Raw genomic sequence first — 27,889 nt, forward strand, 5'->3', positions numbered from 1 at the left:
ACTATTTTATTTTCAAACCTTGTAATTCCTAAATCATAAAGATTTAACAGGCTTGCTTTGTTTCCTTAGGGATAAATTATCTCTGTTTCACCAAAGGAAACTCTGACATGTCTGTAACATAAACGGTATTGCTATTTCTTCCTAATTGGACAATGAACTGAAATACATATAGTTCTTGATTCAGCCAGCTACTTAAGCATGTCTAACATTAACCAGAATAGCAATGCCACTAAAAACACGTTAGTATCCTGCTGAACTGGAGGGACAGGTCATTGTAGAAACTGATTTACAGTTGGCTTCACTACAAATTCACTTCTCAACCCCTAGAACTCTGGGCAGCTCACTTGGCTTGCATCTTTTAAAACAATATAAGTGAGCTGTCCACTGGATGGTACAGTTTCTCTTGAGAGAAGGAAGAAAAAAAGTCATGCACCATCAATGTATTTGTGTTTCTTTTGGCAACAGCTGAATACGGCAAAAATGTTTTCTTTTTTAAACTTTTTTTGATTCTAAATTCTAGATGCATTTGTGTACAGTAAGAGGAATTGATGACATTATAAGTAGCCACACTCTTTAATTTTACATGTTCCAGAAACCATTCTACAGTGTATTAAAATACGTGAATACTGTTATTGCAAAGTGCCCTGTACAATGCAGGCTCTCCATTATAAAATCTCTCTTGCTTATATTTCATTCCTTCTAAATTTAAAATACCAGTATACAGTACTAAATGGCCCAATTAATTAAGAGTTTAATATAAAAATATCAGCACAAAACTCCTTTTTAAATTGTTTATTGTGAGCAACCCAAATGTCTCTTTAAATGCTATTAGTTGTAGTATATTAATAGACTTTGAACCCCTACAATTGCTAACTCATACCATTTTAGGTATTTCAATGAGATAAGAAATACTAAGTAAGAAAAAAGGAAGTATTCAAAGGGTTAAACTGTTTAGTAATAACAATAATAACAATAATAAATTAGCTTTCCACATCTTCTTCAGTTCAAAATCCAGCTTTGAGACTGAGGAAGGCTTCCAAATCACATCAATTAAATAAGAGCGGTCCTTTTAACCAGTAGCAGTTTGATTACCAATGACTCGAAGAATCTCTTTGTGAATTCCTGTTTCTTGTGTATTTATACTTGTATCACCCACTTGGCCATCTTCATAACTAAAAAAGGAGACAAAAATAAAATTGTAATCCACTCTTTATATACTGTGCAGCTACATTCATTATATACTTGACAATGTTCTTTATTTAAACACTAAGCCATAAATGGTATGTGGTGAGTATAGATTGCAGATTGGTAATGGGATTTACATTTTTACAGAGAGGAGGCCTAGAGTTCCAAGCAGCAAGTCCTGTTGGGTTTATACTACTGCCTTCCCCTGGCTCACTGAAAGCCCTTGGCTGCTCACCACCTGCACGAGGTTAGATGTGAAGGGCTTCTTTTCCTTACTGTCAGCAGCTATTGGGAACCTCCTGGAGCCGAGTGTAATCAAAGCAGGTGTAAATTATTGCACTCTCCAGCTGCAGTAACTGATCCTTTCTCTCAACTGGGGATTTGTTCTGATATCAGCCACTTTTGGTCAGTTACTTATGGTATGTCTACACTGAAAATAAACGACCCCAACCACAGATGTGGTTGCCCTGGGTCATCTGACTCGGGGTCATGGGCCTCAGGATGCAGGGCTAAATATTGCTGTGTAGACATTTGGTCTTGGGATGGAGCCTAGGTCCTTCCCTACCTTGTGGAGTAACAGAGTTTAGGCTTCAGGTCAAGCCCAAATACCTTCATGGCAATTATACAGTCCCACAGCCTAAGCCCCGTGAACCTGTCAGCTGACCTGGGCGAAGCTATGTAGACATACCCTTAGTGTGCTGCACTTGTACAAGTTTCAGCTGCAGTCGTGGAAAACCAGTGCAGCTTATTCCTACTTAGAACTGGAATAAAAAGCACCAGCGTAAAACACACTTCACCTAGTCTGTACTGGGTGTTTACATTGGTATGTAAACACCAGTGAGTGGCTATCAATTAGGACAAGTCCCTGTGAAGACAAGACCTCATTTACTGCAAACCTGAAATCCAGGACACTCTACGTAAATGCAGGGGTTCATCTGGGTATCTTTCTTTGCAGAAGAGGGCTTACACTGATATACAGTAATCTGTTAATGAATTAAATGCAGTAAAAGGAAATACCTGTTTTACAGTTAGTCCATGTCTACACGAGATGCTTTTCCTGGCAAAACTGAGCTTTTGTTGGGATAAACCATGGAGCATCTATACACGAAATGTGCTTTGTAGACTGTTTGTTGACAAAACTCAGTACATCCACCGGCAGCATTATACCTCTCCCTGTGCATGTATAATGTCTCTCTCGACAGTGTTCTGTCAACAGAACAGCTGTGTAGATGCTGCAGGGCCCTTTTGTCCACACAGAGCGCCTCCAGTTCACCAGGCAGCCCTGTTTGCAGAGTTTTGGGACAGCCTTTCTGTGGAGAGAGGGCCAGGCAGCCTACCTGCTCTCTGTCAACAGAGCAGACTGGTCTTTCACTCTGTTTCTATGTGTAGATGCAACGTGTCAACAGAAGTTCTGCTGGAAACTCCCCTCTGACAGTGACTTCTGTGGACAGAGGCTTCTCATGTACATGTGGCCCTAAAGATATGTCTCATCTCTTTATCCCTATTTTTGACATCCTTGACTTTTCAGAAGAACTCTCTAGGAAGGTGGGTGTTTTTTTCTTTGGTGGTTTCAGGTCAATACAGTGATGCACTTGCTATATTGTGACACAGTAATATGGGCTACGTCTACACATGCCCCAAACTTCGAAATGGCCATTTAAATCGCCATTTCAAAGTTTACTAATGAAGCGCTGAAATGCATATTCAGCGCTTCATTAGCATGCGGGCAGCTGCGGCGCTTCGAAATTGACGCGGCTTGCTGCCGCGCGTCTCGTCCAGACGGGGCTCCTTTTCGAAAGGACGCCACCTACTTCGAAGTCCCCTTATTCCTATGAACAGATGGGAATAAGGAGACTTCGAAGTAGGCGGCGTCCTTTCGAAAAGGAGCCCCGTCTGGACGAGACGCGCAGCAGCAAGCCGCGTCAATTTCGAAGCGCCGCAGCTGCCCGCATGCTAATGAAGCGCTGAATATGCATTTCAGCGCTTCATTAGTAAACTTCAAAATGGCCATCTGAATGGCCATTTCGAAGTTTGGGGCACGTGTAGACACGGCCATGGAGTGGGAACCACCTATAGACCTTCACACATTGTTCTTTTTTTTTCCTTCACTTATTATAACAAAAGGTGGAAGTAAAATTATCTATTGTTATTGATCAAACATACACTTCCATAAAAATCAAATCCTTGAAAAACTGGTAGGAAAACTCTTTGAACTCTTAAAGTTGTTGCAAAAAGTAACCACAGAAAATAAATGGGAAATACACAACTAGAATTTTAGAGCTAAAAGGAGTATTGTACTTACACAAAGAAGAATCTTGTACACACATGATCAGTGTTGGGAACTACCCATATCTCCCCATGTTTGTGCAGATCAGGTGAAGTTATCACTACAAGAAGAGAGCAAACACTAAGCAGTGAAAACATGTCTGGAGAACATAATTTAAAAATATCTGTGCTTCCACATATTTTAAAGAGAATTGTGGGAATATCCAATTGTTTAATGTGAGTCTATTGCAAGGTCTAGAATCATGCAATTGGCTGATGGTAGGAGTTCAGAGATCAGCTTAATTCTCACTGAAAATGGACAAACCAGTGGTACAGGATACAGGAGCTGACAGACTTTTGGGCCCCTCAGTAAGGTGACCCTGTGTTTCTAGAAGGGAAAGAGCCACAGCCAGAAAGGGCAGGGCTGGGGCAGCCCTCAGCACTGCCCGGAGCACACCATTCCTTGCCCCCCAGACAGCCCTCAGAGATGCCCAGAGCATGTCAGGGTATTCTGTCACTGCTCCTGTGGTAGTGGTGGTGGCCCCTGGAAATCCCAGGCACTTTTGAATCATTGGGCCCTGGGACATCTGCCTCCTTGACACCTCCATAGGTTACCGTGGGCCAACTAAGTCAACTTCGACACAAAGGAAATTTGCATTTGATGATGTATAGATGAAAAGTAAAATATGGCTGTGATAGCTCCTACCTTGGACCTAGCCTGACTCCTGACTGGCTTCGTTCCAGGTAACCTGGTCTTGATCATCAGCAATGACTTCTGGCTTTGTCTCTGACCTTAGCTCTGCCATCTGGCCTCTGACTTCTGCTTTAACCTCTACAAATGGCTTCTATTCTGTCTGGTAGGCACAGCCACCCATGTCCCAGTCACTGATGTAGGATTTATGAATTTGGGGAAGTAGAACTTCCCTAGGAAACAACTACATACTAGATCACAGATTCTTTTTTAACCATGAAGATAATTATCAAAAATAAAGTGTTCTGCACAGAGGCTATTTTTGAATAAGAAGCATTTTGTTCTTAAGATCTTCTATAAATGCACTCAAACACTATTGTAAATAATGGCATATACATATATTTACAAATTACATATCTGTTGTATAGAATCATAGAAGAGTAGGACTGGAAGGGACCCCGAGAGGCCATCGAGTCCAGCCCCCTGCCCTCATGGCAGGACCAAGCACTTTCTAGACCATTCTTGAAAGCCATCTATCTAACCTCTTCTTAAATATCTCCAGTGATGGAGATTCTACCACCTCCCTTGGCAATTCGCTCCAGTGTTTGATCACCCTTACAGTTAGGAACTTTTTCCTAATGTCCAACCTGAACCTCCCCTGCTGCAATTTAAGTCCATTGCCTCTTGTTCTATCCTCAGAGGCAAGGAAGAACAAGTTCCCTCTCTCTGCCTTATGACACCCTTTTAGATACCTTTTAGATACAATAGGAGGTTTAACTCTTACCTCCTATTCTTTTTTCATTTTAAATTACAATACAAATGTTTGCCTCTTGCAATTCACAAACAGATTTTTTTTTCTTTTATGACTGATTTTGTCAGTGGTTACTGTATCTTACTAACTCCCTCTCTCTACTCTTCCCTTTCTTATGGGGATCTTTGCTAATCAAAAGCATAGTTTGGCAATTTGTACATTAAAATATGCCATGGAAAAAGATTTATGATAACTGAAATAGGTCTGTACATTTATTTCTACTTTTGAATACTATATACACTTGGAAAAGTACATTTAGAATATTTAGTTTCATATCAAGTCTGTTCCCAGGAATCCTAGAATGACATTAGAATCTAACTGGTAACAAGTAACAGATTATACTTTAAAAATGGTTTCAAAGGCTTCATATATGTACAGAAATTGCATGTGCAATTATAGAGGCTGAAATAAAGTCTCTTTAAATATTGTCTAAAATTGTGTCATCTTGAAAATTATTCTCCTTTCAAACAGTGCCAGAATATTTTTCATATTTTAGATGAAATCCTTACCTTCCTGCCCTCAAAACAGGCCTTTCAAAAATGGCCAGATCTTTTGTGAATGACTATAATTACATAGATGGAACATAACTATATGGAGTTTTAAGCATGAGAATAGAATAGAAATCAATTCCTGTGTGGTGGTTACTTGAAGAAGAGATTATTTGCCTGAGCTGTCAGAACTGAGCTGGGAATTCAGATTAGGGAGATGTTCTTCCAGAGTCTTTCATGTTCAAACTATTAGCATAAAACTTGCTGAGGCTCTTTACCAACCCTAGCTACATGGTTAGAATTTGGGAGACTGACAGATGATGACCAGTCACTTTCCACATGTGATGGGCCATCTTATTAATGGCATGGATAGGCTTGGGGATTTTGTGGAAGGAATGGGCAACAGGGCTGTACTGAGGCTTAAGACCCTGAAATAATATAGGCTTCTAAACACCTATCAATGTTGTCTTCCTAAATAACCCAACTTCAATTAAAGCATGTATTAATTTGCATTTTACGCATTCAAACAGGTATAATACTGAGAAAAGTTGATTTTTAAGGGATTTTCAGCTTACCTTCACATAAGGCTATGCATTTTAAATTACGGCTTTGCAAAAATTGGGATTGTTGTCCTTTTTTCTGTGACTGAGGGATAAAAATTGTGCAAAAATTATTAAACAAGAAACAGGTAAAATGTAATGTTTTAAATAGCTTATTAGAGACATAGTCTTGGTGGACACATTTGTATCATTGGCTTAAAAATGAAACAGTGACAATCTAAATTACTTTATCCAATAGCAAAGGTTCCATTTAATTCGCAATTTGAGGGCTGAATAATTTTGGTGGGAAAATAGCATTATTAATGAGAAACAATGTAACAAAAGTATTTAAATGATGGTCTTGGTATCTTCATAAGAGACCTTCATAAGGAGACCAGAATCTTACAATCTGGCTGAGTACAGGGCATTGAACCTGTGTAGCCACCACTCTAGTAGTTCATGAGCTGTATGAGTACCTATAGCTGTGATATCAGCTCTTTCGTTATGCTTTGTCAATGGGGTGGAATCTTTTCTCATCACTTAACAGTTGAATACAGTACAATAGTACAATGGCTGTGTAGCACATTAGCTCCACCCAACCAGACTGGGGGATTCGGGTCTCCTCATGTAGGTCTCTTGAGAAAATCTGTCAATCTCTCTTTGGCCAACCCCTGATACTTTACACCCTTGATCTCTGAGCTGCAGCCTATAGAGTATAGTAACAAGACCAACAGAGGATACAGTGGTCCTCCGAATGGCTTCCCCACATGTATCTGCTGTAGTGAGGACCCATGACAGTATGCAAAGATTTTTTGAGAAAGAGAGAGAGGGGTGTAGAATTTCCTCCTGTTTGTAATTCCAATGAACACCTATAAATAATTACTCTGAGTTTACCTTTGATTGAGCAGAAATTTACCAGCTTAAAGTTTAGCAAATATCACAAAGAAAATCTGTAGTGTGGAACTCTATAGGGTTACAAAATAGTGTCATAGCATTAGCCATTCTAAATCCATACTGAACTCTAATTTAGCAGACTCCTGAGTTCATAGAAAGAGGTTTTCCAGAAGTGATACTGAATTAAAGATTCAATCTGCATTTCTTTCCTATTTTCTGTCCAAATATTTCTGCCAGTGAAAGGAAATGAACATTTGCTCCAGTATAATCTGCAAATTGTTATTACCAGCAGCTGAGTTATATTTGAGCATTTCACTATCTCTGGATACTCCTGGTTGCATACAATAAAGGAGATTTTTAACTTTCCAAAGAAGGAATATACAAATATATAACTGAGCTACAAAACTCAATATACCTTCCAGAATATGGTTTGATACACTACTGTACCTGTAATGCATTACTGCCTTTGCTGCTTGAAGCAGGTTCATCCTTAGCTGACACCTTCTGCTGCTTCTTATTCATCCCTAAATATATTAAAATTACTTCAGGTTTACTGATGTGTAAAGCATTGTAAGGGACAGGTATACAAGGAGAGTGATGACAGATACTGGAGTCCTCTGCAAAAACATCCTAAAATTCTTGTTCTCTCTCTCATCACATGCTGTCATCAATCTAACTCAGTTCCAAGAGCCACACATTTGCATCACAGTTCCAAAGCCTTACAAACAGCCAAAACACCTTCTAAGCAGGTGCAACAGCAGGTACATGACATTTAACACCTTTGTTGTTATTTGTATAACTATACCACCAAGGACCTTAGACATGGACCAAAACCCGAATGAGTTAAGTACTGCACAAACACCGATGAAAAATATGGTCCTTTATGCTAGTACAGGTTGAACCTCTCTAATCCAAAACTCTCTTGTCAGGCAACATCTGTAACCTGGCATGATTTGAGTTAGCTGGATGATCACTTATCATACATGTGGCCAAGTTTCCCATGATCACCCAATGTTTGTTTACAGCCACCAGTTCTGGCTGTCAATATTCCGTGCTGTTATTTAGCTGTAATTTACCCCTAAACATCTTCTAAGAGCCCTGTAAACAGCGGAAGTGTTGATAACGTGCTAGAAAATATTGACCTTCCATGACCCACCAAATTCTCTCATCCAGCACCAGTCAGGTCCCCAGGGTGCCAGACGAGAGAGGTTCAACCTGTATATGCTGTCAAGTATTCCTACGTGGCCACAACTCAACAATGCACCATAGCATGTGCCTAACTTTGAGCATGTGAATAGTCCTATTGACTTAAATGGGAGTATTCTTAAGAGTGAAGTTAAGCACACACTTAAACACGTTTTCTGGATTGGATCCTATATGCCTATGCACATATATACAAATGTACAATTTACACATAGTGTATATATGTATATTTAGATGCTGTGGCCAAGATCTTTAAAAGCAGGAGTATAAAAGTAGGCTCTCAAGTCCACATTTAAGTTTCTTTCCAAAATAATGACTACCTGCTCATCACCCCTGAAAATCAAGGCATTTATTGAAAACTATAAATAGGCATTTAGGAGCCATCCCCATGCCATGCCATGCCCCCTCATTTTTTTTTTTTTTTTTTTGCATACAGGAGTTTCTGTGTTTCACGTGCTTGCCTACAGATAGAATGAGACAAAATTACTACAGTGACTAGAACAATGAAGCACGTGTGGAGAAAAGCAAAAGCAAATTAAAATATCCCCTTGCATTTCCCCAAATGTAGAGTGATTTATGAATATCACCTGAGTAACCAAATGATATGCTTGATAATGGACTAAGGTAGATCCCAATTCCAAACATTGCACCATGGAGCTGAAACGGAATGTAAAAGAGACTTACGGTTAATTTGGTAGTTTTACAAAAGAAAACAACATGACCCTCCCACCAATACAGTATACGATATTAAATGATATACAAAATAAGTCCTAAGAACTTGTGGCAAATATTACACAAACTCTTCTGTATCTAGCTAAAACACTCTTGCATGTGCTGAAGACCATGCAAAATCCATCTTCATGGCACAGACCATTATAATTACTTAGTCTGCCCCAGTTTACAACTGTAGAATAGAAGCAGAGCCAGCAACAGGGAGGGGTGGCAGGCTGGTGGCAGGTGACTTCGTTGGCTGGGCAAATTCCCTCATTCGGGACCAATCAGGTCCTGAGGGTGCTGGACAAGCGAGGTCCAATCTGTATTATTTTTAAACTTTGGTAAATAAATAAATGATCACTGTTTAGATTTGTTCTATAAGTCAGCAATGTTTTGCTTAATTCATGGTTTTAAACATGTAGAAATAAAGGCTCAGAGCGTGTAAATGTGCATAACATCATGACTTCGGAGGAACTGCTTAGGTTCTTACTAGAGAGCATCCAAGAGCTTAAGTAGGGATTTCAGTCATTCTTCCCAACTTTCTCTCTTCCCTCTATTCCAATATTATCTCTTTTGCCTCCCTTCCTATTGTACTCACTCTTCCATTAACTCTTTTACCTTTGCACTCTATCTGTATGCACCGAATATTTTTATTTCCCCTCCTCTGAATTACCCTCTCAATTTTATCTCTCTTCTTAGCTTGCTCCATTCAGTCTACCTTCTACTCCATAAGTTGGTTCCCATGATACTCTCTTTAGCAGTACAGAACATCTTCCAGGCTACGTCTACACGTGCACCCAACTTCGAAATAGCTTATTTCGATGTTGCGACATCGAAATAGGCTATTTCGATGAATAACGTCTACACGTCCTCCAGGGCTGGCAACGTCGATGTTCAACTTCGACGTTGCTCAGCCCAACATCGAAATAGGCACAGCGAGGGAACGTCTACACGCCAAAGTAGCACACATCGAAATAAGGGAGCCAGGCACAGCTGCAGACAGGGTCACGGGGCGGACTCAACAGCAAGTCGCTCCCTTAAAGGGCCCCTCCCAGACACACTTTCATTAAACAGTGCAAGATACACAGAGCCAACAACTAGTTGCAGACCCTGTATATGCAGCACGGACCCCCAGCTGCAGCAGCAGCAGCCAGAAGCCCTGGGCTAAGGGCTGCTGCCCACGGTGACCACAGAGCCCCGCAAGGGCTGGAGAGAGAGTATCTCTCAACCCCCCAGCTGATGGCCGCCATGGAGGACCCCGCTATTTCGATGTTGCGGGACGCGGATCGTCTACACGTCCCTACTTCGATGTTGAACGTCGAAGTAGGGCGCTATTCCCATCCGCTCATGGGGTTAGCGACTTCGACGTCTCGCCGCCTAACGTCGATTTCAACTTCGAAATAGCGCCCAACACGTGTAGACGTGACGGGCGCTATTTCGAAGTTACTGCCGCTACTTCGAAGTAGCGTGCACGTGTAGACGCAGCCCCAGATGGAAGAAGAAGCCTGGCAGCTGCTACTTTTTCTACCATTAAAGGTGCTCCTATGCACAGTCTCATTGTAAATCCCTAATTTCACTGAATGCAACTGGAGCTTAGCTCAGGATTTCACCCTCAATGTTTTAGAAGCAACAGCAAAACAAACTGCTACGAAAGAACGGAGACTATAATTGCACCATGCAGTTTTTGATCATCAGGATGACACCTGGACTGCCCTTCCCCAAATGTGCCCTCTTTTTAATATGTAACCTTCTACCTATAGCTCAGATAAGAACCCTTGTATCTGTTATTTACCTGCAGCCTTGTATTGGAAGCAACAACTAAGCCATTCCTCAGGATGGAGTGCCAGTTTTCAATGTGTGAACCACTTAAAAATAAAGCGGAAAGAAGGAAAGTAAGTAGTGTTTCAAGGCACCCAGAATGAAGTTAACCATCTTCTCTAATATATATACACTTGCAGTTGAAAACATTTTAACTCCAGAATATCTGTGCTTTTCTTTTTCACATGATGAAAGCACAATAAGAACTGTTAGCATTATTTTTACTACTCCATTTTTTATACTTACTGAAATGCAAAGGTGCTTCCATAGAGATTTTTAGCAGCTCTAAAATTGGACTCTTTGGCTGGTGGACTGCTGAGAAGGAGGAACTGATGGGGAGTGTGCATAAACTTCAGTTGCTGTAAAATGTAACAGTGCACAAGTGAAAACATGCTAATGAACATAAACCTGCTGTATTTTCAGAATTAACTTCTCCTGAGATATTGTGCTCATTCACACAATTTACTGTTACATGAAGTAACTTGAAGCCAGCCCCATTATTATTGCCTTTACTTCAAATTCAATTCTAAAAATACTTCCCAGTATATGAAAACGTGCAACAAACAACTATATTCTAAGATGACCCATGCTGATACCACAGAAATAATTGAATTCCATAATTTATTTATGGTGTTTTGATCAAAGTAGTGTGATGTTGGGTCACAGGTCTCACTAAACAAATACAAAAGCATGCTGGAAAAGGGAGAAATTACTAAATCATAAAGGCCTCTTGGCATCTCCTACTACAACAGTACATTAAGGCTGCGTCTACACGTGCACGCTACTTCGAAGTAGCGGCAGTAACTTCGAAATAGCGCCCGTCACGTCTACACGTGTTGGGCGCTATTTCGAAGTTGAAATCGACGTTAGGCGGCGAGACGTCGAAGTCGCTAACCCCATGAGCGGATGGGAATAGCGCCCTACTTCGACGTTCAACATCGAAGTAGGGACGTGTAGACGATCCGCGTCCCGCAACATCGAAATAGCGGGGTCCTCCATGGCGGCCATCAGCTGGGGGGTTGAGAGATACTCTCTCTCCAGCCCTTGCGGGGCTCTGTGGTCACCGTGGGCAGCAGCCCTTAGCCCAGGGCTTCTGGCTGCTGCTGCTGCAGCTGGGGGTCCGTGCTGCATATACAGGGTCTGCAACTAGTTGTTGGCTCTGTGTATCTTGCACTGTTTAATGAAAGTGTGTCTGGGAGGGGCCCTTTAAGGGAGCGACTTGCTGTTGAGTCCGCCCCGTGACCCTGTCTGCAGCTGTGCCTGGCTCCCTTATTTCGATGTGTGCTACTTTGGCGTGTAGACGTTCCCTCGCTGTGCCTATTTCGATGTTGGGCTGAGCAACGTCGAAGTTGAACATCGACGTTGCCAGCCCTGGAGGACGTGTAGACGTTATTCATCGAAATAGCCTATTTCGATGTCGCAACATCGAAATAAGCTATTTCAAAGTTGGGTGCACGTGTAGACGTAGCCTAAAAGTATAAAATCAGGAGACTGTGTGGATTTTAGAGAGCTGAATGCTGCCACTCAAATGGAACCCTAATCCAAACCTTGAATACAGGCGTTACTGGATCTATTGGATGGTGCAAAATTCATATGCACACTGAATGTAACTTGTGTATACTGGCAAATTTCTTTAGATGCTGACACTGATGTCCCCAAAAATGTACTTTTACAGTGAAGTCTAGCCTACGTGAGTTTAAGGCTATATATTCTGGATTAATAAATGCAGTAGCCCCTTTTCAGAGGCTTGTCAATGAAGTGCTGCAGGCGTTTACAAACCTTTGCCAAGCTAGATATAGATGACTGGGCTACTTTCAGTTATTCCTGGCAAGACCACTTAAACCATGTGGAAACTGTGTTGCAAAGACTGAGAGAAACCAAATTCAATGTCAAGATCTCCAAATGAAAGATGGAGGCTGGTGAGGTATCCTACTTAGGATGCAGTGTAGGCACCGTGTAGGTTAAGCCCAGACTTTTAAAGATAGAAGTCATTCAGAGTTGGCCTGCTTGTTGAACCATGAACTCTAATCCTTTATTGGTGGGCCAACAATTACCAGAGGTTTGTAAACCGACACTGTGGCCCTCATAAGAGGGCTTACAAAAAGAGGGAAACCAAACTGGGCTCTAAGGACAAAGGCTCTGAGACAGGCTTCCAGAGCATAAAAGAGACTTTGTTTTTGTCAACACAGAATTCAGAAAATCGGTGCTGTGTACTGACGCGTGTAACACTGGGTTAAGTGCAGTATTAATGGAGTGGGGAACAAGTGGGGGACAAGTGTATGAATACAAAAAATTGACATAAACACAAAAACTGAACAAAATGATGCTCCCTGTGAAAGAATGCTATACCATTATGGCCACGTCTACACATGCATGCTACTTCGAAGTAGCGGCGCCAACTTCAAAATAGCACCCGTCACGGCTACACGTGTTGGGCGCTATTTCGAAGTTAACTTCGACGTTAGGCAGTGAGACGTTGAAGTCGCTAACCCCATGAGGGGATGGGAATAGCACCCTACTTCGAAGTTGAACGTCGAAGTAGGGCACGTGTAGACGATCCACGTCCCGCAACATCGAAATAGCGGTGTCTGCCATGGTGGCCATCAGCTGAGGGGTTGAGAGACGCTCTCTCTCCAGCCCCTGCGGGGCTCTATGGTCACCGTGTGCAGCAGCCCTTAGCCCAGGGCTTCTGGCTGCTGCTGCGGCAGCTGGGGATCCATGCTGCGTGCACAGGGTCTGCAACCAGTTGTCGGCTCTGTGGATCTTGTGTTGTTTAGTGCAACTGTGTCTGGGAGGGGCCCTTTAAGGGAGCGGCTTGCTGTTGAGTCCACCCTGTGACCCTGTCTGCAGCTGTTCCTGGCACCCTTATTTTGATGTGTGCTACTTTGGTGTGTAGACGTTCCCTCGCAGCACCTATTTCGACGTGGTGCTGCCCAATGTCGAAGTTGAACGTCGACGTTGCCAGCCCTGGAGGACGTGTAGACGTTATTCATCAAAATAGACTATTTCGATGTCGCTACATCAAAATAAGCTATTTTGATGTAGCGTGCATGTGTAGATGTAGCCTATCTGGGCTGTTCAGCAACTTAAACCTTACTTATCTAATACAAAATCAAGAATTGGCTGATCATGACTAAACTGAGCTAAGGGGATGAATTAACTTTTTGACATGACTAAATTGAGCTAAGGGGGTGAATTTTAGATTGGTTGGAGCTCAGCCCTACAGAAATTTGACACAGAAATCATTCATATCAAGGGGAAGAAAAATGTAGTGGCTTATCAAGAATGCAGGGAATGTGAAGCATATTCAGGTGTATCACACCTCACTTCACATGCGCTGGCATGTGACGCTGACAAACCAGTACTCAGCTGAAAACTGCAAATTCACAGCTACAAGGCAGACAAATTCACTTGTGTATTAGGGTAGAGCAAAGTGATTATTAAATATTTAAGAATGTATTTGGTGTTTAATGAAACCTAACAATTTTTCATGCATATTTGTCAATTATCTGTATCCTGTTGGAATGTAAGAGCATAAATTTACATTATATATATCCTCCTGTAACTAGATAATCCATCAAATAAGAATGCAGCACTGAATGAAGAACTCTTCACAGGAAACTGTTAATTCTTGTGCATTTCAAGTCAAGTGATCACTACAGATGATGATTAGCAATCAAAGTTTCTATGGCTATGAACATAAGAATGGTCCATATAGCCCAGTATTTTGTCATCTGACAGTGGCTGATTCCAGGTGCACCAGAAGGAATGAACAGAACAGGTAATAATACAATGATCCATCCCCTGTCACCCATTCCCAGCTTCTGACAGAGACTAGGGACACCATCCCTGGCCATCCTGGTTAATAGCCATTGATGGACCTATCCTCCCTAATTTATCTACCTCCTTTTTTGAACTCAGTTATAGTCTTGGCCTTCACAACATGTCCTGGCAAGGAGTCTTATAGGTTGATTGTGCATTGTGTAAAACAGTACTTCCTTTTGTTTGTTTTAAACTTGCTACTTATTAATTTCATTTGGTGACCCTTAGTTCTTGTGTTATGAGAAGAAATAAATAACTTTTTCTTATTTTTTAAAGAACATTCATGATTTTATAGACTTCTATCATATCCTCCCTTAGTTGTCTCTTTTCAAACTGAAAAGTCCCAGTTTTAATAATCTCTCCTCAGGTGGCTGCCATTCCATACTGCAATCATTTCTGCTGCCAGAACTTTTTACAATGCCAAGATATCATTTTTGAGATGAGGAGACCACATTTTCATGCAGTATTCAAGATGTGGGAGTAGCATGGATTTATACACTGGCACTAAGGTATTCTCTCTCGTATTCTCTATTCCTTTCTTAATGATTCTGCTTCTTTTTTTGATGGTAGCTGCACTGGTTTTAGGAAGAAGGGCTCTCAAAGTCAGGGGGGTCTACACGGGAGGCGTGCATTCTGAAAGAGGCACTTTCAAATCATGTGCGGCCGCCATTATGCTAATGAAGTGCTGCATATTCATATCAGTGTCTCATTAGCATCTTCTGAACTGCCTCATTAATATGCCCCCTCTGAAAGGAGGGGGCATGTGTAGATGTAGCCTGAGTGTTTATTTTCAGAGAACTATCCACAATGACTACAAAATCTCTCTTTCTAGATCTCTAAATTAGTAATAGCTAATTTAGTTCCCATAAATTTATACATATAGATGGGGTTATGTTTTCTAATATGCATTACTTTGCATTTATCAACATTGCATTTCAACTGATATTTTGATGCCAAGTCACTTAGCTTTGTGAGATCCTTCTGAAGCTCTTCACAGTCTACTTTGGACTTAGCTAACTTGAACAGTTTTGTATCATCTGCAAATTCCGCCAACTCACTGTTTATCCCTTTCCCCAGATCATTTATGAATACTTTGAATAGTGCTGGTCCCAGTATCGACCCATGGGGTTCATCGCTAGTTACCGCTCTCCATTCTGAAAACTGATAATTTATTCCTACTCTTCATTTTTTATCTTTTAACTAGTTATCAGTCCATGAGAGGTCTTTTTCCTCTTATCTCATGACAGCTTACTTTACTAAAGAGCCTTTGGTGTGGGAACTTGTCAAAGGCTTTCTGGAAATCTAACTACACTATGTCTATTGGATCCCCCTGCTTATTGATCACCTCAGAGAATGCTCGTAGATTAGTGAATCATGATTTCCCTTTACAAAATCTATGTTGACTCCTTCCCAACAAATTATGTTCCTCTGTGTGTCTGACTATTCCATATTTCACTGTTGTTTCAACCTATTTGCCCAGTACTGAAGATGGACTCACTGACCTGTAATTACCAGGATCACCTCTGGAACCCTTTTTAAAAATTGGCATCACATTAGCTATCCTCCAGTCATTTGGTACAGAATCTGATTTAAAGGATAGGTTACAAACCACAGTTAGTAGTTCTATAATTTCACATTTAAAACTCTTGGGTGAATGCCATCTGGTCTCCAACTTGGGCCCCACACCCAGGCTGGTGGGCTGCTGTGGGGTTGCTGCAGAGCTTTGGCCCTGGCCCCACAGCCATCAGACTGCTGCTGGACTCCTGCCCCAGCTCTACACACAGCCAAATGGCTGCCATGGCTCTGGCTCAGGCCCAGCACTGAGCTGCTGTGGCCTCACACTATTGGGAGGCTCCAGCCTTGCAGTCTCAGGGCTGCTGCAGGGCTCTGGCTCTCTGAAGCCAGGGAACTACCTCAGCGCCAGCCCTGGTCTCACACTGCTGGTAGGGGGTGGGGGCTCCAGCCCCACACAGCCACAGGAGTGCTGTAGGGATTGGCTCTGGCCTTGTGCTGCTCCAGGGCCCAGCCTCAGCCCTGTTCTGCCATGGGGCTGCTGTTCTGGGCCTGAGCTGTCCTGAGACTCTGGCTCTGGCCCCAACCCTGCACTGCACTGCTCGCAGGTGGGCTGCCCATCTTGTTGTGGCCGGCCTTCTTGCTCTTCAGTCTCTGAGATCTCTGGTCAAGGAACATTCATGGTCCCGCCTGACAATGGATGTTGCTGGTCGAGAGAGCGCCAGTTTTCAGAGGCACAATCTGTATTACCTTTTGAGTTTTTGATTAGTCGTTCTTCAAATTCTTTTTTGTCTTTCATAATTATATTTTTATACTTAAGTTGCCCAAGTTTATGCTCCTCTCTATTTTCGTCACGATACACTACACATAAAACCGAGCACTTTGCCCATGCAATTGACTCAGGTGCTATTTCACTACTGTATAGACTTCCAGATTCAGTCTTCAGCCCATGCACTGGGACCCTAGCACTTTGCAAGGTCTAGAGCCAGGTTCTAGCCATGGGATTATAACTGCAGTACATTCATCTCTCCCCACCATCAAAGAAAGAGCCTACATGGATAGTGACTTTGTCAGCTTGTTTCTGTGAGAAGGAAAATGGACACAAAGAAAAAATTCTTCATCTGTGCACTGTCTGGATTCTAGCAGGGCAGAATAACTGAATGATGAGACAAAGAGCCCCAGAAAAATTCTGGGAAGAATAGATAATTATATCACTGCTACCATTTCGAATGATAAACTGTGACTCAACTGTACACATATTCTTACTTGCTTTAATCTTTCAGTAATTCTCATTCTTTTTTCTTAGCTAATAAAATCGTAGTTTGTTTACTATAGATATGACTACTAGTGTTGTCTTCAGTGTGAGGTCTTTGGTACAAATCAACCTGAGTGAGTGACTGGTGTTTTTGGACTGAGTCTAACATGGAATGTTTTGGGATCTGTGTTGCAAGTGACTGTTTATCATATAGTTTAGCTTGCCTGAGTGGGAAGACAGATTGCAGTATTCAAGGGGATTATCTGCAACTCCATTAGAAGACTGTTGTAGTAGTTCTGGAGTTCATACTTGGTACTGACTTGGCAAAATTTAGTGACCAAATATACGCACAGCTTTGGGGTGTCTGCTTTCCTTTTGACAGTCTGCCCTGAAGTAGACACTGACAGTCATGATATGCTCTAGAAAGCATTTGAGGTGTCTTTGAATTACGACACTGATTTGAAAGGCCACAGATCAATTCAGTGTATTATAAAAAAATCAGAGGCACAATATTGTACTAAGGAATGAACAAATCAATTCAAAGAATCCCTTCCAAGTACCATAGTTGCTGATTCTTTTTACAATATGCCTACTTGTGTGCAAACTGTCTTTAACATAGCCCTATATCTATAATCAATGTCCTAAAGAGAAAAAGGGTTCAAAAGGATCTATATTAGTGTGGGATATTCAAGTACTGAATAAGAACAACAGGATGAGTACTAAAAAACTTAACCGGATATTATCAAGGCTGTATTGTTTCTTTACACAAATAAACAACACACACACACACACACACATGCACACACATATCGCGAGTGAGATTTTGAGAAGTACTCAGCATTGATCTGAATCTATTTTCACTGAAGTTAATGGTAACGCTCCCATTGACCTAAATGGGAACAAACTTAAAACAACGCTGATTGATTCTGAAATCCCACAACATTAATATACAAAGCAGATAAGTCCAGACTTACTCTGTTCACTGGTAGTTTCACAATATGTGATCTATTACTAGAAATAACCCTGAAATAAAGAAAAATAAGTAAATGTATGTAGCAAATAGAATCTGCAATACAAAATTGTCTTGTAAGAAAGTATTGATTAATGGCCACTGACAGAGGCTAGCCAAAGGCCTATGAATCATATGCATTCTACTTAAGTGGTATACAGGCATGGTGCTGGCCATGCACTTGACTGAAAACCAGTAAAGTCAGTGGGAGTCTTTCCATTGACTTCAGTGGACTTTGGGTCAGGTAGTTGAAGTTCCCAGAAAAAAAAAGAGCCAATACTTGTAAATGACAATATTGATCCTTAGGGCCAGCTAACACCAAATTAAAATAAGAAAATGATTATATATTCAACATGATACTGAAATAATAGTCTTAATGTAAATCAGTTCCATACCACTGCAGAAGAGGATGTGCAAGTGGGTCCTGTTTATCCATCTGCTTCTTAATTTCCAAATAAGGAGCCTAGAAAACAATAATTATGCTCTTTACTGGTGGTTAAAAATTTACATATATTACATTACACATAATTTAATCTATAATAAATGAATACACTTGGTTAATCATCACAGATTGACTTTTAGCCTTAAACAGTTATAAATGCCTTGACGATAACAAGAATTACGACAGCAATTCTTGTTCTTTGGGTAGCATTTATACGCTCATACTTAACTTCAGAACAAGCATATTAGGGCTAACACTGTTGGTCACAGCAAGAACAACAGAGGACATCTAGTAATGTTTGGTTCCTACATTAGGAAACTGAACTGGAACGTCAGTAAAAGAAAGCCTCTGTCCAGAACTCTACGGTAATTCACTCATAGCTATTTTAAATGCTTTGCGGTACTAAATAGGTAAAATTCATACTGGATCAGATAAGCTTCACATTGAAAACTTGAACTGACATTATGAGGATCATGAAGTAGTCCTGTAAATCTCTTCAGCCCAACAATAATTATACTTCATCCTTGTATTAAAATGGCTACCAGAATATGCAATGTGCAATGTAGTAGCTTAATTCTTTATACTAAAATTATAATGTTTTGTACACATATTGTTTTTAATTCTAGAATGTAAAAGTATCACTTAGATTATTAGAACTTTACATTCCTTGGTGACGTCACATCTATTTAACACCGTGATAACAGTCGGGAAATGCATTACTAGTGATCAGTTCACATCACTGGGACAACTTGTGAAATAAACTACTTCTCAACAAAGGAAGTGTACAAAAGTATCAAAATCTGGCCTAAAGTGAGTATTCAGAAGCTGAATGATCTAAGTCACAGGAGCCCTTGGGCTCCTAATCCCTCCCAATTTCATTTAAATGAACAAAGTTCTAGTTATAATAGAAATAAAGTCATCACCACAGTACACTGTCACGAAATCAGTCACCCTTACTTTGAAAAACGAGAGACATAAGCTTGGACTTGATAAGCCCCAAAATTCATGTAGTGGGCACAGCAGTTGGCCATTATTCTATTATAGTGTTCCATTACATGGACATTATCTCTTATTTAAGCTTTCAGTAACCAGAGTTCTATTTCATCAGTTTTATTTTGTCACTGTCTACAGACTGCAGGTTGGTTATTTTTAACACATATTTTTATATTGTTGCAGCTTGGGAGCATAAATAAAAGTGCAATGTCAGGAATTACCCTACCTCCCCACATAAAAAAGGAAAAAATAAAAACAGGTACATCCTTCAGTAAATTACTATTAAGATACAAAAAGGCTCTGATACTTACTTGTGTCATTTCTCTTATAGAAGTAATGCTATCTAAAGCTTTCATGACTCGATCATAATTCTTCTTCTGAAGTAATACAAAATAAATAAATACATTAAATTGTGGGCTGGGGGAGGAGGGGGTTAATATATAAACACAGTCATTCACTGCTATAAATTCATGTGCTTTTGGTATAAAACAATTATTAAGACCAAAAACCAACAAACCATACCCTCTAAAATCCCTACATCCCATATTATTCTTCCATCCTACTTATCGACTCATGCACAACTCAGAGAAAGTCTGGAAGATCAACTCACATCAGTTCCTTTCTGAAAAAAATTCACTAGAATCCATAGCAAAAGAAGAAATCCATTTTGTAAAACACACACATTTTTCAACAAAGGACCAGCAATTAATCAGTTAAAAACACCAGGAAATTCTAATGTGCCATTGTTTGGCCTTTGCTGAAAAAAGGTGAAATTTGCCTTTATGCAGAGGGTCCATAGTTCCCACATAAGGCATTAAAACAGGGCCTAAGGGAAATTTAAATGCTGTATTCATTGCATTGGTCTTGTGCAAGCCTTTAGAGTACTTGGAGTGAATTTTATTCAAATGACTAGAAAAGGCTGCCACGGTGCTATAGACAACATTCTTTACTCTGTTAGTTATTCCTTACGAACTCTCTGAAAATGAAAAGTACTACACATAATTCAAGTATAATCATTATTTAAGCATTAGTATTTTAAGGCTATGACCACTTTACCAATAGGAACCTTAAATATGTAAAATAAGCAGTTTTAGAGACACATGGTTAAATTTTCCAAAAGGCCAACTTTGCTTTGATATGAATAGCCTCCCAGGTGAACAAATTTTGCACAATTTGCAGCCAAAAGCAGGGTGACTGAAAGCGTACCTCTAAACATCTTGAAAAAGTAATTTTATCTTGACTAAAATATAGTATAGGCTCCATGGCTACAGTACTGTACATGTACTGTATTGTAAATAGATATCCGAAAATGTAAAGGCACATGAAGCTGAAAATGGACCTGGTTTCAAAATTTAAAACATTTCTAAAAGCAAACATTATACATTGAAGAGACAACTACTTACTCTTGGATTAAAGGCCAGCACCTGAGGATCATTAGGATCAACTACAGAAGGATATGGCTCAAAAATGACAACTTTCCTGGGTGATTCTAATGCTGATCGACACATGGATACTAATAAATCTACCACCTAGAAATATAAAAATCATACATAAACTAATGGCTTTTTTACAGAAAACTATTGTGAGATTTAATAATGTATTTTTCTCTCCAGAATTATCTTCTGTCTCCTTGTACTGTAGAATCTGCTTCTTTGATAATGTTGCTTCTTTAATTATTAAGGCAATGATGCTCAGGGATTGAATTCTAATGCTTGAATATTAATTGAAAACCGTAAATCATAGAAGTGGTATTTCTTTTGTAATAACAGCCATCTGCGAGTAATTTCATTTCATATTTTCAGTCTGCATCTTTTGAAATCTGACTTAACCCAGTTTTCAAAATTTTGGAGGAACAGAATGCCAGAGATTCACTAGCTTTATTCACAGAATAGCTTTTACATTGTAGTTGTGTCACCACATCCTTAATCAGCCAAATGCAATTCCTTATCTCAAAAATACATTTTACTCTAAGTTTGAGGATCTTCCATAAAGCACAGTTTCACCAACTGTGGTTCTGCGGTATTTTTTAAGTGACTTAAGTCTGGGATCATACAAATATTGTTATACTGCAGCAATTTTGCTTGAGAAGAAACAGGTCTAGTTGACAAATGTCTGCAGTACTATAGAGGAATAAGTGGTATGCAAAGAAAATTGATTAACCATTTCGTCTGTGGTAGATACCTGTTTGTTTTGTACAGTTAATTTATATTATACAAGCAGAAAATAACATTTTCACCAAAACCTGGTGTTACTAAAGTATAGAGTAAACACTGCTGTAACTAAAGCATTAATGGCTGGGTTCATACCCCACTGAAGTCTTTCCATTAACGTTAATAACCTTGTGATCTGTCCCTAAGGTACAAATCCTGTAAAAAAAATCCCCAAATGAGACCAAGTTTGTCTTTCAATAGACTCTAATTCAGAGTACATTGGCTCAAGCAAATCCTGATTCCTCTTGTAGATGTGTGGAGTTCCCCAAATGCAGCAGAACCAGGAGTGAGGAAGAAAGCTCTGCAGATGTTATGCACATCTGTGCACATCTAACCATCTTGCTCATCAGTGAAGCAAAAGCGAGGTATGGGAGGGGCACAAAGGCATGGTTGGCAATACATACATCCACTGGTCATTGCTCTCCTGGGCTATGTTTACATTAGAAAATTTTGTTGACAAAACTGGTATTTTATCTGCAAAACCCACAGAATGTCTATAGTCCCAAGGTGTTCTGCCAACAGTAAATTGACAGAATGTGGCCCTTCTGTTGACAGCGTTGTGCTGCTCCCCAGTGAGGCAGAAACCTCTGCTGATAGAAAGCTGGTCTGTATGCTCTGGACAGCCCACTGTTGCCAGACAGGGCTTCCTGGACACAGAGCAGTCCCATCTGCTGTACTTCCAGTTGGCTGCTCTGTCGAGAGAGTGGTCAGGCAGTTTGGCCACTCTGTCAATGGAGCGGATTGCTCTTGCCATCCACTTGGCAGTTTGGCCATGATCTGTCATGAGAAGATTGGCTGGAAGATCTCTTCCAACAGGAACTTCTGTCAACAGATCACTCTAGTTTAGACACAATCCTGGAGAAGAGACCTTGGCAAGTATTGTCTTTAAGTTTTAGATCTGTAACAGTGCAATAGTTCATAGGCCAAGCTGAGGGTTTCTTCTTCCTTGCCTCTGCAGAGATTACAACACAGCTTGGAATATTTGTGCTGTGCACTGATTTCCTGGAATTTATCCCTCATTGGTGCATGCACATGTGTTTATGCATGAAATATATGCACAGTTGTAAACAAAAGTTGCATAAGAAATTTCATATTTGAAACTAAATTTAAGAAAATTAGATCTAAGTAATCACAAAATGGAAAAGAGCAATTTGCTGGCAGGCGTGGTACGGTACCATGAGTAGAGAAATCCAATGGTCCAATACAAAGCATTGAATAAAACAGTGCAAAACAGGTTACTTCTTTCAGGGGTGAGATGAGTTTTGTTTAAGAGACACTTGTGATTTCTGGTATCCAGTTGGACTGTATCTTGATTCATAATTCAACCTGTTAACAGATCTCATTACTCATGGGAAATAAAATGAGTTCCCTTTAGAGAGGCAGAATTAAAATGAAAATCACCAGGAACGGTAGAAGAAATTGTGAAGTAGCAAGTCACACTGTTTTCCCTTTTCCTCCTCTGCTATGGTGGAGTAAACAAATAGCCTTCATATGAAAAAGAAAACTATTCTGGCAACTGAAATAAGTAGATATATAATATGTAAAACAATAAAGCTACTTTAGCAATTTGCTTCCCCAAGTTTTTAATTAAAAGTTTAAAATCTACATTAAATACTAAGATGCTCTATTTTCTCTGAGTGGAGTGATGGGGAACTTTTAGGTATCTGCACTGATTGTCAAAGGAATCTAAGTGTATCTCTACACTTTGAGTGAGCAATGTGATTCCCAGTGTGAGGAGACACACTTGTGCTAGCTTTCCCTGAGTTAATACACTAACAACACAGTTTACCTTTGGCAGCATGAGCAACTAGCCATCTAAAATATATACAACTGGCATCTCCAATGGGCAAGAACTCAGAGCAACTAGCTCCGCCTATGCTGCTACAGGTACGTTCTATTTTTAACAAGCAAGTGCAATGTCTCCTCAAGCTGGGAATCACATACCCAGCTAGAAGTGTAGACATGCCCAAAGAGTTAGATGCCCAACTTTCTGTGAAATTCTAATCTATCTCGCTAGCAGCAATCCACAGAAATCCTGCTTCTCTCTACTTTTCGCATAAGCCAGGATTTTACAGGATATGAAGTAACATGCAGTTTAAGCTGGAAAAGTATAATCTGCAGACATGTTTCGATCCAAAGCCTATTAAAGCTTGAAAAAGGCTTTGCTATACTTAATTTGTTATTTTACTTCAGGATATGTGACTTGGGCCCAATCTTGCTTGCAATTAAGTCAATGGCACAACTCCCACTGAGAGCAGGATCACACCTTACATCTTCAAATGCAATGGCCCAAATTCTTTAGTGCAGTGTAGTGCGGCTGAGTTATGACACATACTTGTGGGATTCTGGTGCTAAAGTGGGACTTGTTAACCCAAGCCTGGATCTCCCCAAGCTTCAGTTGTGTAGAGGCAGAGTCAAGCTGCTGGAATATTGGCATGGTATGGAGCAAGGAGACATGGCTTGGACTCACTAACCACCACTGATTCTCTCTAGGATGAATGGCAGCTTGTATAACAGAGAGCAGTCTTAAATCTGCTCTGAATTAAATGGGACACTAGGCTGGGACAAAGCATGCTCAGCACAGGAGGAGTTGCCATTACGCTCCCTCTCTTCCCCCTAGAGATATGCTGTGTGTGTTCTTGGGCACATCTGAGAATCAGGTGATTGTATCTGTAGACTGACTAGCACAGTACCTGCTTTTAGAAATGGAACTGCTGAAGGAGTTTTGGGAACTGCAGTCCAGTGAAGGTCACACTTGGGAATTAATTTGAAGAGTAATATATGGAAGAGGACAAGGATTTCAAAACCTGGTACATAAATTTAGGCTCCAAAGTGAAATAGTTTAATTTTAAAAAGTGTTGAGCTCCAATTAAAGCTAGCTCACACTTTTGAAAATCAAGCCACTACTCACTTGGTTTTGAAATCATGGGAAGACTATGGGAACCAGTGTTTATTATTTCACTCAGCTCCCAGATGATGTTAATGTTAATGTTGATAGCTTACTGAAGTTCTTGATTTTTAAATGAATTATAAAAAGCCAATTTAGAAGATATAAATTAATGAAATTTTATGAAAAAAATTAATTATAGGGTAAATAGTAATGTCTTGTCAGTATTTACAAATTTAGAGTTAAAAACCAGAGATAAGTTAATGGGTGTGTTCCTCTGAATGGAGTGAAGAAAATAATGGACCAGGACTGTGCCCAATGGTTATTTAAAAATCAAAACAACAGATGTACAATGGAGGCTTGTATCCCAACACCATGAAAAGAAGAGGGCTTAGTATTTGCCTGAGAGTAGCAATTGCTCTTTAAGATAAAATAGGAATGATCTCCCTCAAGAGCTATGGACCTTACCAGGTGACCAACTTCAACTGAGCAGAAGAAAGAATGCAATTTTCAAAAACACTTAGTATTGGCCTAACTCTGCCGGCATTGAAATCAAAGGTATACAACCTGTGGGCTATGTCTACACTAGGCCAAAAGTTTGAAATGGCCACGCTGATAGGAATAAGGGGATTTCGAAGTTGGTGGGGTCCTTTCGAAAAGGACCCCCGTCTGGATGAGCCGCATGGCCATTTCAAAGCTTTGGGCTGGTGTAGACACAGCCATAGACTTCAACAGGAGCAGAATTTAGAGACTACTCTATGGGCAGGATATTCAAAAGGTACCTTTTAGGTAAAGTATGTGATCATATCCCTACTGTCACTGCACATTGTGAAGTAGCATGTAAGAGTTACCAAAGTGCAGAGATATGAAAAGGCTAGTAAAATGGAGTAATATAAGTTACTGAATGTACTATACAAAATAAGACACATGAACATCATAGCTGTACCTGAGCCCCAGTGGCAATTTCATCTGCAGCTTCATTCATTACTCCTAGAGTTTGGAAAGCAAAAACACACAACTCCCGTTCACATACTGTGGGCTAAAGAGAAAACAAAAACAACAAAACATTACTTGTGTTTTTATTCCAGTTTGTAAGTAGGAATTTTTTCTATGTACCACCTAAATTATAATTATAATCCATGTGTATTAACTCCTGTTTAGTATTATTCTTATTCCTGGACAAAAAAAGTATTAAAATGTTGAGAGCACACATCAGTAATTTACAGGAAATTTCATTACAGGGATGTTATACTTATACTAAAATCAAGTGTTATAAACCCAGGAAATTCACAGTTCTGTTTAAATTTAAAAGAAATATCCAAACATCTTATACTATGCAAATTCACCTGAATAACTTTAAATCTGCTCTATCCGATACTTCAAACTTCCCATATAATTAAAACTCAATGAAATCTTCTGCATAGGCTACATTGAATAATGTTTCTCTGCATGATTAATAGTAATCCCTCACAATTATTCTCCAAAATTGAAAGTCTCTCCATCACAGCCTGCATTATTCTGTTACTGATATCATAGGCTACGTCTAGAGGGTTTGGTCAACAAAATAGAAAAATAGGGTTTTGTTGAGAAAAGCTGCGGAATGTCCACACTAAAATGTGGCACTTTTGTCAACAACCTTCTGCCTCTCCCCCAGGACGCAGAATGCCTGTTTTGACAGAATCCATCAATAAAAAAAGCCATGTGAACATTCTGGGGGTCCCTCTGTTGACAAACAGGGCTTCTGGGTCGCCGGGCAGCCCTGTCTGCTGTGCTTCCGGTTGACTGTTCTGTCGAGAGAGAGGCTGTGCAGTCTGGCCGCTGTCTGTTGTCAGAACAGATCAACAGAGTTATCCGCTTTTGTGTGTGCCTGCGATTTGTTGACAGAAGTTTTGTTGGAAGACATCCTCTGACAATAACATCCGTCGACAGATCGCTGTAGTGTAGACATAGCCATTTAGGACAAAAGAAAAGGTCTGACAGTTTTCTTGAATACACCACTTTAATTCCTAAACTAATTAAAACATTTACCTGTAAAACTTAAGAAAATACATTCTGTATTCATACAGTAATTGCTGTAATTTTGAAGATGATAATGACACAGTTTTAATGTATAATGAAGAGGCTGAATCTCTGTGTTCAGTGCAAAATTCAATTCATCCTCAACTATGCAGCTGTGACCAGGGGCATCCCTAGGGAGGTGCGGAGACTGGTACAACTTCACCTCTGCTTCAGGCCCCGCCTCTTCCCACCCTTATTCCACTCCGACCCCACTCCACCCCTTTCTCCAAAACCTTGTCCCTGCTCCACCCTACCCCACCTCTTCATGCGCCTGCTGCACCCCTCCTGTCCCCATGCACCTCTTCCCTGAAGCCCTCCTCCCAAGTGACATGACTCGCGGTATTACCAGGATGGCCCTGGTAACCCAGTCCTAGCCTGCTTCACTCCACCATCTCCCAGCCAGGTCACTCTGCTTCCTCATTTGGTGACTGGAGAGTGGCAGCTGCTGACTGAGGGCTCAGCTCTGCAGGCAGCAGTGTAGAAGTTAAGGTGGCATGGTATGTTACTACTGTCCAGCTATTCAGCTCTGAAGGCAGAGCTGCTGCTAGTAGGGTGACCAGGCCCATCACTAGGAAAATGTTGCAATTTCCCCCATCCCCCAAAACTCTATTTTGGCTCAGGATCCTTACAATTGTGAAATTTCAGATTTAAATAGCTCAAATAATTACATTTATAATTTTTAAAATCCTATGACCAAGAAACTGATCAAAATGGACCATGAATTTGGTAGGGCCCTAAACATAATAAAGTTCTCTAGTGTGCTTTGATAGTTGTTGCTTCAAAGAGCAGTATGTGAAAGTGTACTATGTGTTACCCAAAACTGGGCTAGCTACTAAGCTTAGGGAGGACTAATGACCCACCAGAGTTTGGCAGAAAGGAGCACATTTATTACACTGATAACTAAGCTCAAGAAAAGGGGAAAGGGAGTCACATTCACACTCGCACATTCATACTCACACTCCCAGGCACTGGGGACGTCAGGATTCTGTGAGGTAAGTGTCCCACAGCACGGCAATGGAGGGTGCAATAGAGATAAGTCTTCCTGAGGCATGATGGAATGTGACACGGTGGACCACTGGCCAGGTGGTCTGGG

The 27,889-nt window shown here is 40.5% G+C and overlaps 1 protein-coding gene across 2 annotated transcripts in view; it reads right to left on the reverse strand.

The window, feature by feature from the left end:
• Positions 1 to 569: 569 nt before the first annotated feature.
• PARP8 (poly(ADP-ribose) polymerase family member 8) overlaps positions 570 to 27,889 on the reverse strand; it is a 151,129-nt gene continuing 123,809 nt past the window's right edge. The window contains exons 15-26 of one of the 2 annotated variants that reach the window (XM_074994295.1): positions 25,685 to 25,777; positions 21,045 to 21,170; positions 19,953 to 20,018; positions 18,602 to 18,669; positions 18,172 to 18,220; positions 10,855 to 10,967; positions 10,583 to 10,655; positions 8,664 to 8,733; positions 7,321 to 7,397; positions 6,016 to 6,085; positions 3,488 to 3,572; positions 570 to 1,172 (exon numbers count right to left, since the gene is read on the reverse strand). In XM_074994295.1, coding sequence (XP_074850396.1) covers positions 1,070 to 1,172; positions 3,488 to 3,572; positions 6,016 to 6,085; positions 7,321 to 7,397; positions 8,664 to 8,733; positions 10,583 to 10,655; positions 10,855 to 10,967; positions 18,172 to 18,220; positions 18,602 to 18,669; positions 19,953 to 20,018; positions 21,045 to 21,170; positions 25,685 to 25,777 — 993 coding nt within the window. In that variant the 3' untranslated portion in view covers positions 570 to 1,069. The remainder of the gene's footprint in view (positions 1,173 to 3,487; positions 3,573 to 6,015; positions 6,086 to 7,320; positions 7,398 to 8,663; positions 8,734 to 10,582; positions 10,656 to 10,854; positions 10,968 to 18,171; positions 18,221 to 18,601; positions 18,670 to 19,952; positions 20,019 to 21,044; positions 21,171 to 25,684; positions 25,778 to 27,889) is intronic. The other variant, XM_074994296.1, reaches the window with a different exon arrangement.

Source organism: Carettochelys insculpta, chromosome 5 (assembly GCF_033958435.1).
Source record: "Carettochelys insculpta isolate YL-2023 chromosome 5, ASM3395843v1, whole genome shotgun sequence".
NCBI lineage: Eukaryota > Metazoa > Chordata > Testudines > Carettochelyidae > Carettochelys > Carettochelys insculpta.